The sequence below is a fragment of the Schistocerca americana genome, chromosome X, assembly GCF_021461395.2.
Source record: "Schistocerca americana isolate TAMUIC-IGC-003095 chromosome X, iqSchAmer2.1, whole genome shotgun sequence".
Lineage (NCBI taxonomy): Eukaryota > Metazoa > Arthropoda > Insecta > Orthoptera > Acrididae > Schistocerca > Schistocerca americana.
Window position 1 is genome coordinate 517,869,618 of NC_060130.1, and position 13,727 is coordinate 517,883,344.

General features: G+C 35.4%; 1 protein-coding gene across 1 annotated transcript in view; it reads right to left on the bottom strand.

Moving 5' to 3' along the window:
- Positions 1–5,199: 5,199 nt before the first annotated feature.
- LOC124554785 overlaps positions 5,200–13,727 on the bottom strand; it is a 121,815-nt gene continuing 113,287 nt past the window's right edge. The window contains exon 11 of the mRNA XM_047128433.1: positions 5,200–10,831. Within this exon, the coding sequence (XP_046984389.1) occupies positions 10,662–10,831 (170 nt within the window). The 3' untranslated portion in view covers positions 5,200–10,661. The remainder of the gene's footprint in view (positions 10,832–13,727) is intronic.

The following is a 13,727-nucleotide window of genomic DNA, read 5'->3' on the forward strand; positions in this document are numbered from 1 at the left end:
ACCTCCTTTGTTGATGGACTACATTTTCTAAGCACTCTCCCAATGAATCTCAACCTGGTACCCGCCTTACCAACAATTAGTTTTATATGATCATTCCACTTCAAATCGTTCCGTACGCATACTCCCAGATATTTTACAGAAGTAACTGCTACCAGTGTTTGTTCTGCTATCATATAATCATACAATAAAGGATCCTTCTTTCTATGTATTCGCAATACATTACATTTGTCTATGTTAAGGGTCAGTTGCCACTCCCTGCACCAAGTGCCTATCCGCTGCAGATCTTCCTGTATTTCGCTACAATTTTCTAATGCAGCAACTTCTCTGTATACTACAGCATCATCCGCGAAAAGCCGCATGGAACTTCCGACTCTATCTACTAAGTCATTTATATATATTGTGAAAAGCAATGGTCCCATAACACTCCCCTGTGGCACGCCAGAGGTTACTTTAACGTCTGTAGACGTCTCTCCATTGATAACAACATGCTGTGTTCTGTTTGCTAAAAACTCTTCAATCCAGCCACACAGCTGGTCTGATATTCCGTAGGCTCTTACTTTGTTTATCAGGCGACAGTGCGGAACTGTATCGAACGCCTTCCGGAAGTCAAGAAAAATAGCATCTACCTGGGGGCCTGTATCTAATATTTTCTGGGTCTCATGAACAAATAAGGCGAGTTGGGTCTCACACGATCGCTGTTTCCGGAATCCATGTTGATTCCTACATAGTAGATTCTGGGTTTCCAGAAATGACATGATACGCGAGCAAAAAACATGTTCTAAAATTCTACAAGAGATCGACGTAAGAGATATAGGTCTATAGTTTTGCGCATCTGCTCGACGACCCTTCTTGAAGACTGGGACTATCTGTGCTCTTTTCCAATCATTTGGAACCCTCCGTTCCTCTAGAGACTTGCGGTACACGGCTGTTAGAAGGGGGGCAAGTTCTTTCGCGTACTCTGTGTAGAATCGAATTGGTATCCCGTCAGGTCCAGTGGACTTTCCTCTATTGAGTGATTCCAGTTGCTTTTCTATTCCTTGGACACTTATTTCGATGTCAGCCATTTTTTCGATTGTGCGAGGATTTAGAGAAGGAACTGCAGTGCGGTCTTCCTCTGTGAAACAGCTTTGGAAAAAGGTGTTTAGTATTTCAGCTTTACGCGTGTCATCCTCTGTTTCAATGCCATCATCATCCCGTAGTGTCTGGATATGCTGTTTCGAGCCACTTACTGATTTAACGTAAGACCAGAACTTCCTAGGATTTTCTGTCAAGTCGGTACATAGAATTTTACTTTCGAATTCAATGAACGCTTCACGCATAGCCCTCCTTACGCTAACTTTGACATCGTTTAGCTTCTGTTTGTCTGAGAGGTTTTGGCTGCGTTTAAACTTGGAGTGGAGCTCTCTTTGCTTTCGCAGTAGTTTCCTAACTTTGTTGTTGTACCACGGTGGGTTTTTCCCGTCCCTCACAGTTTTACTCGGCACGTACCTGTCTAAAACGCATTTTACGATTGCCTTGAACTTTTTCCATAAACACTCAACATTGTCAGTGTCGGAACAGAAATTTTCGTTTTGATCTGTTAGGTAGTCTGAAATCTGCCTTCTATTACTCTTGCTAAACAGATAAACCTTCCTCCCTTTTTTTATATTCCTATTAACTTCCATATTCAGGGATCCTGCAACGGCCTTATGATCACTGATTCCCTGTTCTGTACATACAGATTCGAAAAGTTTGGGTCTGTTTGTTATCAGTAGGTCCAATATGCTATCTCCACGAGTCGGTTCTCTGTTTAATTGCTCGAGGTAATTTTCGGATAGTGCACTCAGTATAATATCACTCGATGCTCTGTTCCTACCACCCGTCCTAAACATCTGAGTGTCCCAGTATATATCTGGTAAATTGAAATCTCCACCTAAGACTATAACATGCTGAGAAAATTTATGTGAAATGTATTCCAAATTTTCTCTCAGTTGTTCTGCCACTAACGCTGCTGAGTCGGGAGGTCGGTAAAAGGAGCCAATTATTAACCTAGTTCGGTTGTTTAGTGTAACCTCCACCCATAATAATTGTCCCACAGGAGAAAAGGTTCTTCGCCAACAGACATTTTAGAAGGGGAAGAAATGTAAAAAAAATTATCGAAGTATATACAATATCCCAAATTTTGAAATGGGTCTGCTAGATCAAGAACCACTCTTTCACCTAAGCCAATAGTAATTTCCCCAGAGTCTGTTTTACCAGTGTATACCGAAAATCCCATCATATAACCTGAAGCTGTGCATGCAGCTTCCCACACTTTGAAACCCCTCTTTATAGGTTTCATAGGCATGTGTTGCTTTAGGGTACTTCTTTCTTTGAACCTGATCATGCTTTCGTCTATAGAAATGTTTGTTCTGAACCTTGGAATGATTTCTGTAAAAAGCTTATTAGGGGCCTTACTTTGAACAATTTATCAAATTGTGGTGTGTTATGAGCTGGAGCTTTCGAATTATCGTTTAGATGACTACATCGAATAAGTTTCAAAAAACGTTTCACTGATATCACACTGGCTACTCTTTCCACGTGAAAATTTGGATCATTTGACCAATAGAGCCTCATGCTTGGAAACTGATGAAAGCCCATTATTACAAGAATGCCACAGAAAGCTTTCATCTCTTCTGTTGTAGTACTGAGATTTGTACTCACTGTTTGGCTGGCATAGAGATTGGATTGTTCCACGATAACTTTCCAAACATCAGATGTAAAAAAACACAAAAATATTTCACCCGGTGTTTTATTATCTGTGTTTACTTTTGGACCATAAGGTTCGTGAAATTGTATGCTACTAAATTTAGTAGGCAAAGATGTATGCTTGGACCAAAAGAACAGTTTGTCAGTATTTTCATCAGAATCTGAGTCTGAATCAGAGCTGGGAAAATTGTTATTCTGAAAGCCTCGAATTTCTTCCTGACCACCTAACTCATCTCGCAAAAAATAATTGGGATCAGTAACTGAATCATCTGATGAGATATAGTCATCACTTTCATTTACAATTTCTGTGAAGTTTGATAGACATGCAGATGTTCTGTGTTGCTGTGAATGCCCAGCTGTTGTGGATGGAGATGCTAATGTGCGGGTTTTGCATGGTGATCCATGCACTGTCACTGGCAGTAAATCTTCGGCTTCATCATCGCCTCCCTCTTCTGAGTCGTAAACTTGATCATCGGTAAATGAACTGAGGAGATCTTCCACTTCTTTATCCTTAAGTCCTTTCATTATCTGAAAGGATTGTAAAGCCATTTGTTATTACACTGTATTGTTGATAATACCAAATATTACCAAGTGTCAAACTCTTTGATGTAATTGTTTATCAAACTGTATAACCTGAAATAAATAGTTTGAAAGATAATTGACAAGATGAAACAAAAATAAAGTAAAAATTCTAGCGGACACATGCTTCTGAGATTTCGGTTATGGTGCGAAATTTTCGTAGTGTTATTGAAACTGTTTCAGTATTCCTAACAATTGATTATCAAAGTACAAAGCCAAAACTCTATAACTCTCAGCAATATGTGAAATTTCATTCAAACTAAAAGCAGAAATGGTAAAAAATGCAAGTAAAAAGCCCCCACTTTCATGTACCTCGTTGTGATACGAACTTATTTTTCTTGAAAAATTACCAAATAGTCGAAAATTACGGTTATAAGCCAACTTATTTTACTGTCACATTATTATATTGTACTTACAGATGCTGAACTGCAATCACTCTTCTTGTTTTTGCCGGAATTTTCACAAAAGTTGCAAAGCAGCAGTGGAAGTAACGGCCAGTGGTACACATGTGTACCGATCAAAGACATCAGTCATTGTGCTACCTATAATATTGTTTCCAAGAGCACTTAATGTTGTCGAATTGATACTATATTGTGTTTAGAAGGTGCTGAGTAAGCGGTACACTGTTGAACCACAAACGTTCAGGAAATAGAATTTTTTTAAAGAAAGGTGGTACATTATTGTACCATGCCATATAAAGGATTAATGTAGAGAAATGGATGTCATTTTTTTCTTCTGGTATTGTATTTATATACATTACTGTTCCTTTTGAACTGCAGTGAATTAGTTATAAGAAAATTCATGAGGGAATTAATACATAAATATACTGTCATGCAGTAGTCAAACCACCTAACTCCTTGAACCAATGTCTACAAGATGACCACAGGTGAGCAACACAAAATATTATTACAGCACTTCTTTGAGAACTGCACACTTCCTTTCTTAAAGTTGAGTGAGTTACCCCAGAACATTATTCCACCTGACATTATAGAATGAAAATAAGTAAAATATGTCAACTTATTGATTCATCCCTTCTCAAGATGTGCAATGATTTAGAGGGCAAATGTGGCTGAACTAAGTGGTTTTAGGAGTTCCAAAACATGGTTTTTTTTCTTTTTTCAATTTAAATTCTCATCAATATGGACAGCTAAAAGCTTTGACATATCCGCCCTGGATATTTCTTCACCATGTGTTACACTTATCATTGTTGTAGTACCTATAGATAGATCAGCAGGACTTAATATGTTTTGTCTTTATGAAACTGCGAGTAGGCCATTTGTAGAAAACCTGCCTAGTACAGTGCAACTAAATGAAGTGGCTTTAAAAAGAAAACTGACACCATTAGCCATGGCTATTTTTCCATATGCCATTGTTGTCCCCACTCCTCTTCCTGAGCAACAACGTTTTCAATCTTGTTTATGTTACTATCGAGTGCTCAACACATCATCTATGCAGTGTGTTGTTGCCTTTACCCCTTTCTTAATGAAAACAACAAAACGAATTTTCCAACTCCCTTCTACTTTTATTGTTAAAAGACATAAAAAGGTTGCAATAAATACAAGACGATTTAGCTACACTTTAAAACGCAGTAAAAGATAAAACACAATCAAAAACATATTTTTGTGAATGTGGAATTACTGGTGTAATGAAGACACAATGAAACAAATTCTACCCTATGAACATAACTGGCAGCACAATGTATTTAGTTGCCAATAAATGTATGTCTTAATTAACTCGTACTTTGAAACCTTTAAATTTGTGTTTGCTATTTTCAGTTTACTGTTAGAGGTGAAGAACATTACTTTATTGGAAATGTGACTAAGTAGAATGTAGTGATATTTCTGAGCACTTTGCTTGTAAAATGCAATTCAAATACACAAGAAAACAGTAGTATTACAAAGAATAGAAAATTTTATTAACATACAATTTGTTAAAAATCATTACATTTTTCAGTTTGCTACATAAAATTTCATATACAACCATTTAAAATGAACACTTATATAAATGTGAGTTATTAATATTCTGTGTGCATTATACAACAGAATTTCATGTAGTTTACTGATAGCTGCAACAAAATCATTTGCTATACATTTTAAAACTTTTGGATTACTTATTCCTGTCTGCTTAGACTATGTATAAATATGAAAGTAAGGCACACTTTTCTTTACATGAAAAAGTTCTAGCAGAATTTCTGCTATGTCAAAATACTAACAGACATCAAAGAGAATCAATTTGTCAAATCCCACTGGATAAATCTAGCATATGTGACATCAGTAATAATCATATGAGTTTTGCAATTACACACTGTTACCATCCAGCAGATCATTAAATTAAGACCCAGCCATCACAGACACATTCAAACACACAAACTGGTACAGGAATTGCTTGACATCCAACAATGCATATTCAAATACTGAGAATGGACAGATCGATCCAAACTGTTACAGGAATTACTTGTCATAAACTATGCATATTCAAATACTGAGAATGGACGGATTGATCCAATATTTTACTTTGAACCTTCATAATCTCAATAATTACATTACAAATGTATCATTTTCTACTGCTGCTAAAAACATGTTTGTACTGTTTTTATCTTAATAAAATGATAGACAGACTATTTTATGTTTTATTAAATATAGCGAGTAATATTGCCATATTTAGTTGTAAATAACATCCAAAACAAAGTACACCGTGTATCACAAAACTGTGATATATTTATCTCAAATAGTATCTTATTTTTATAATACGGATGCATAAAAATCTTTGTCACCTGTGGTGTCAGGAGAACACACACAAAGATGTCGAAACAGGAGAGCTTTCTGAGCAAGTGGCTCCATCTTCTGGCAGAAGAGTTGAAGGAGGAAGAAGAAAGATAAAGAAAAGGACTAGTGAGATTTAGGAAATGAGAGGAGATATGGACAATTCATAAATCAGGGGAGACTTACTGGATGGGATGAGAGGGAAAGACAGTTTGTTGGTGGCTGCACCAGATGAGATTTGAAAAAATGAGAACTTAAAAGTGGAAGACAGGGTAACAAGTAATATAGTAATTACTGAAAAAAAAACACCATGAAAGAGTTGATAAGAGCCCAGTTCAAGTTATCAGTTACAATGAATGGGCACAGACAGTTGGCATATACTGGCAACACACAATATTCTGTTGCAGAGCACACACGTGACATTTGTGACCGCAGAGCCCGTTTCACCACATGTACCATCTGGATTCTCCCTCCTGACACTAGCTGCTCAAAATTCCACAGGAGGGACTGGCTTTACAACATGTGCTCGAATTTCACCACCCATCTGCCTCAAAATTGATGTGAATTTCTGTGGTAATAGTATTTGTTTTGAGTAACTATTCCTTTCCTTCACTCCCTTTTATTTTTATATATTCTTTATTTTATGAGTTGCCTATTTATCCCCACCCTTCTCAACTACCTACATGTATAATGCACTTACCTTTCTGCTTTTATTGACTCTCATGATCTTTTTTTTTTCAGTAATATCTATCTTGTTTATTATTCTATCTTTCGTCTTTAAGTCCCTAGGTTTTTAAATTTCATTTGGTGCACGCACTAACTACCAGTCTTTTTTTCTCATCCTGTCCAAGTAAGCTCCTCTCAACTGGGGTTCAGGGTGACTTTTCCATAACTCTTCCCATTTACTAAATCTCAACAGTCCTCCTCCTTCATCCCTCTTCTTTTCCCTTCAATCCTTCTGAAACAAGATGGCGCTACTGGCTCCAAAAGCTCATTCATTTCCACATCTTTTAAGCATTTTCTCCTGCTATCACTTGGTGTTTATGATTATTTGCACCAAATATTTGTTAATAATTAAAACACACTCCTCTGTTTTCAGTTAAAACTGTGTATTCAAATTCACAATCAGATCTCACTTCTCATATCTGCTTGATAGAGCTGCCATAGTGCCATGGAGAACCAATTGCCACATACTGCGTACGAAACTATTTTAATAATTTAGGTGACATTGCACAGTCACAAAATAATAAAGATTAGAACTGTGGCACAAGGGCGAGAGGAAGATTATTATTTTACACTTTTTCTGAATTACCCTGCAATTCTATGGAAGCTTTTAGTGGGTTGGAGAAGTACAATAGTTTAAAAAAGGCAAGATACAAAAATGTTCCCACTAAATGAATACAAACTTTCCTTGGGGGGGGGGGGGAGGGGGGGGGGGAGTTCAAACATTTGAGATTGATGGAACACATAGTTATTGCTTTTTTATTTTCATCATCCTCATATTTTTTGAAATCTTGAAACTCAATACTGCCAATCACAAATGCATTATAAATTATGTTCCTAATGATGCATAACACATCCCACGATAGTATTAAATGGTAACAATATGACTTAACTATTGCTTATGATACAAGAAACACATATTTAATTGATTTCACTGTCAAAAAGTTAAAAAAAATATCAGGCACAATATTCCAATGCACATTTAAATAGGTCTTACCAGCAACCGACAGCAAATAATTAAGTACAAATTTCATGAACTGAGGCTACTGTCAAAATTCAGACACATTACACACTATAAATATGTGTGATCTAGGTTTACTTGGCTAACCTCGAGAAAAACTAAGGAACTTGTGTAGACAGCAACAGGTACACAATTCTCACAAACTTTAAACCTTGTATTAATTTTCTTAAATAGCATTTCCACTGCTATTTTTCCATTTTAAAAGCAGAATTTTACTTATAACAACACTGTACTGCCTAAAGCATTTCTTGTATTCAAACTGTGGTAGCAGTATAACACACATGATTCAATTTTACTGGCTGAATGTTTAAGAAGGTTGTGCCCCCCACAGTACTGGGTAAATACCATATTCATATTATAATTGTATCAACATTAACTGATGTGTGTATAATTGTGGACTACAAAAGGCAGGATTATTTAAGTATGTTTAATTAATACCTACTGTGGACATTCCAGTTCATTACTCTGAAACACTGGTAATTAAAATAAACCATTTGGGTGATAACCTTATTTAAAAACAATGACTTTACAGCATGTCTCCACAACCCTCCTTTATTTTAAAGGCAGCGTTGTTAAACTTGTTGACTGCTGGATGCACAATGCAATGCACTGCAATGACACGACATTAGGCACAAGACTGCTGTGGCGGCCATCATCCTCCTAACAGTCAACGCGTTAATTAAATTTAATCAGTATCATGAACCTGACGTGAAAGTTCAGGTTAATTTCTCCGAAACACTGGTGATTAAAATGCACCAGTGGAGTGATAACCCTATTCAAAACCAATGACTTCTAGGCATGTCTCCTTAACCCTCAACTCCTAAGGAAGATTTGAATAATGAGATTCATCGTCATATAGATAATTAAGTTCATGTCAGTTTACACATGGGACTCTTTTACATTAGTTCTAGATTCATACTGCTTAAGATAACTATTCATATTCAAACTATTTAAAGGATGAAAAGTAGCTGCAAAGGTCACTCTCCTTTTACTGGAAGTATTGTGTGAAGGAGGAAATAATTATCTCCAGTTCAGGTAATTTTCCCTGGGGGACAAGGTACTAATTTTTAATCTGAATGTTTAAAACTGTGGCATTTGGATTAGTGTGGTTAAAAACCTTTAATTAACTTAAGGAAAATTTTATGCTTTGGGTAAATTACTTCAGAATGATAAAGACATGTAGTTACAATTGTCAGTGAGCAGCACTGAAATCATATTAAAGTTTAGTTTCAATTCTATGATTTAAAATTAAGTCCACATATTACTGAAAATGCATGCAAACATTAGAATTGGTTGAAAAGAAGGGATGAGTGGAGCAGGGGCATGGCATTAAATCAACTATGGCATGAGATGCATGATGAGCATGTTTTTATCATACAAAAATGATCTTGATGGTTGCTTCTTAGCAATTGCACACTGTGGACACTGCATCAACATGATCCAGTATAAAGCTGATCTGACGTAGGACAGAATTGGAGGAAGGGGTGGGGGGGAAAACAAATCTAGTATAGGTTGTTGTACTTTTATCCATATGAGGAATTACACGACTTAAATTTGATTTACATATGCTAAATTTGCTTCCTCAAGAATACCTATAACAGTCACAATCAGTTCATTTCCGTGGCCTTTAATGAATAATCAAAAATTTTCTGTTGTTGTTACATTTGTGTACCAACACATCTTGGAAAATCTGGAAGTACACAGGTAACAAGGACAGCCCTTTTTATTTACATACATGTTGAAGTAACTTTCATTCTTTTTCTCCTGCCTTTTTTTAAAGGAATACTTTACTCTTTGCACAGAAATTTGGAAAGAATGTGAAAAGTCATACTTGAGATGATACATCAATGTTTCTGCTGAAATTTTTTTACAGAAACAGCTGGCAAATATGCTACGTGTGAGACAAAATGTTGCAGAAACAAACATATCCATGATAACACAGTACAAGAGAACTGATGACACACGATTTAGGGAGACTTTGGCCTCATTTCATGTATTTACAGATTTTTTTATAAGGAAAGTCTCACAGACCTTCTCTGCCTTGTTGTATGCTGTACATTTTAAGACCATTACTGCATTAATATTATGGTGCATAAGAATCTGTGAATATTTAAAGTACAGAAAAAAATTGTCATCTGTATACTTTGTTGTATGCCGTACATTTTAAGACCATTACTGCATTAATATTATGGTGCATAAGAATCTGTGAATATTTAAAGTACAGAAAAAAATTGTCATCTGTATACTATCACTTGGCAAAATAATTTTTTCATACTTTGAATTGCTTGTGTCCACATTATGTGGACATATTACATGCAAATACGAAACTCACATTACTGAGAGAATCAGTACATGACTTCTCTTGCAAACATAAATCTAACCACTTACTATTAAAACAGCAGTGATGATAAGTGTATCTTTTCATCAAAATGCAATTACAAAAGATGATATAAGTGATAATGACTCCCCCTCTGCAGACAATGACTCCCCCTCTGCACGGCATTTCACCTTTAACAGCAACTAGATACACAGTTTCTGTTTTGGGACCAAATTGCAAACAAGATCACTTAATATACAACAGGCTTTAACTGTTACAAAGTTGTCCACGGCTTTTATGTTACTGTATAGATTAATTAAGTAAAAACCACTTCTAAGCGTAACATGTCTCAATATAAAAACATTTCATCTGTCATAAATATGTAAAAACTGATATTTTCACAGGACACATTTAATCAAATACAAAATATGTCACATTATCGGCTAAAAAAGAACAACATGCCCATGAGCAGAAAATCTACCACATCCTTCCTGCAAACAGGTCCAACAAGAACACTCAACATTTACGGCAGTCAAAGAATCATCCTGAGCCTGATTAATGAACATAAAAGACCCATTAATATGCAAATAATCTCATTCTGTAGTGAATATGCATGGTTGCCAAACCTAAAAATTTGAATGTAGTTGTCTCTCTTCAACCAGGGGTTGCTACCATCGTCGAAGTGCATTGGACACTGATCACCTATTGAGAGAAACAACTGTCATTAAATATTAAAATTTTCAACATCAAAAAGCTGTAATGAATTATACTGAAGAACACAGGAAACCTCATTAACTGAGAAGAGATTTTTTTTACTTCATATATCTTCTCATTTTAATCTGCAATGGTCAAAAGTAAGAATGTTAATAAAAGTTCTGTGAATTTGTTGGTGGCAAAATTACAACACAGATGTTACATAAATAAGCCAGAGTTTCTAAAATATTAGGAATTAATTTTAAATCTGTCAAAATATTTTTTCTTTAACAGTTCTAAATTATGAGGGATGTCGGCCTCATTAAGTAATCATTTATTATTTGATAGAATTCCTGAACCAGTCCTAGTTAAACTATGAATTTTATGTTAATCAAGTGAAAAATTAACAGAAGACTTACACGGTATAGCAAAAATATGTAGTGTGGTGTATAACAAGGAGGTAATGATGTTCTTATTTCAACTGCACAGATTTTCATACTATACTGAAGTGATCGACATACCATGCCTCTCTGAACACCATGTAACCACAGGGATAGAGAAGTGAAAAATAAGGGACTAGAGACCAGCATCATTTTCATACAGAGTGAAAATGGAATGTGGAGGAGTTGCAACATATATAAAAGTTAGACACAAAGTCAAAAATATTGAAACAAACAGTTATTGTGCATATCAGAACCTAGAAACATATGCTTTTGAGTTGTTACTTCACAATATTTTTCTTGTAATTGTACCAGTCTGTAGATCCCCTTCAGTACACTTTCAGATATTGATGAGAAATTCGGGTGATGCATTATTGATTTACCTGTCACAAGAATAAACAGTGGTTTGCGAAGATTTAATAGTCGATTTTTAAAAGATTCTCATGGGAAAAATAAACTCGAACCGTTATTTGGCTGTTTCAATCTGATTTCAGTGGTAAATTTTCCATTTCGCATGCAGCAAGATAGCAGGACCCTGACAGATAAAAATTTTATAGACAGTTCCGAAACAATTAATGTATACCAAATTATAGTGGCCTATCTGATCATGATGCACAATTAATGGAAATAAACAATGCAGCACATTACAGCTCCGAGACATTTTCATACAAAGCAGTGAAGCTTCTTAATGAGAACAGGGTACAATGTTTTAAGAATAAGTCAAAAAAGAGGTGGTCTGGGATGAGGATTTTATAGAAAGGGATCCTATTGTGAAATTCAATATATTCCATAGCAAATTTAAGTCAAAATTTCAAAACAGCTTTCCTGAAAAGTTATCCAGAAAGTACATTAAAAAAAGTAAGCCCTGGATAATTACAGGGATTAAAATTTCATGTGAGAGAAAAAGGGAAATTATATAGAGGGGATAATAAGCCAAGATTCAACATATAGTATAACATTAAAACTATATGGGATACAGTCAAATGGGAGACAGGACAACCAGGCACTGTATAAGTTAAGATAACAATGAAACTAAATGGTGACTTTATGACTGATAACTCACAAGTTGTGAGGATTTTTAACACTGAATGTGTCAGCAAAAATAGGATTACATATTTCTGTTGACGAAGCAAGAGAACGTATTCAAAACATCATTCCGCAATATTTTATGCAACTCGAAGTAGCACCAACACCTTTTACTGAAATTATAAAAATTCTACAAAACAAAAGTTTATATGCTGTTGACAGAATAAAGGGAATTTTTCCAGATCATCAGTCTGATGCTGCTTACAGTGCCGGCTGAACACGCGACCCTTAGCGGCGCGTCTTAATCAAGTTGTGCATTCCTAGGAAAATTTTATAATGTACAAATATATCTTTATCGTTGACGTGAGCACTGTTGCTCTAAACCATTTTTTTACTTCTGATGAAGGCTGCCTTAGAGCAGTTGAAACCTAGGTAAAGTTGAAAATTTTTTACCTGTGCAACCGAAGAGCTGTATTTTCAAGTAATATTATAAATTTCGTCTATGGTTGCTGCATTATTGGCCATGTTCAAAATTGTTTTCCAGATATATAAAAATAGACAATTGTTAAACCTCTTTATAAGAAATGTGACAAGAAAGACTTAAATAATTCTCATCCAGTTTCCTTACTGACATCTTTTCCCAAAATACTCGAAAAAGTTAGGCACTGAAGAGTAGTCTCACATTTAAGTAGAAAAAATTGACTTAGCATATCGCAGTTTGGAGTCCATAAGGGTCGCTTGACCAGGAATGCTATTTATACATTCACTCAGCAAATATTACAAGCCTTAAATAATAAAATTTCACCAGGTGGTAATTTTTGTGCTCTTTCCAAGGCGTTTAATTGTGTACATCATGTTACTCTCATATAAAAACTTCTGTTTCATGGGACTGATGGCTTTACACAAATGGTTTCAGTAAGATTTAACAAACAAAATGCAAACAAGTTGTGCTGAATAATTAATACAATGTTGAAAGGAGAGATAATTTTAGTGACTGGGAGAGAAATCATGAAGGAGGTCCCACAAGTTTCAATTTTAGGTCTACCACTATTCCTTATGCATGTGGATGACCCACCACCTAACATTCATCATCAAACGTAACTGGTACTTTTAGCAGATGATACTTGCATTATAATAAAGCCCATTAGTGAGAAAGCAACAGAAGAGACAGTTAATGATATTTTTCAATGAATTTTTAAGTGGTTCCCTGAAAATGGACACGCTGCTAATTTTGAGAAAACACACTGTATTCAGTTCTGTGCAAAAAATAGAGTTGTACAGAGAAGTGATGTAGCATATGAACAGGAGTCTGTAAACAGGGTAGAATGCTTCAAATTTTTGGGTGTACATAGGGCTGATAATGAAGTGGAAGAAGTACATTAATGAGCTGCTCTAAAAATTAAGTTCAGCTACTTTTGCTCTTTATATAATTGATGATC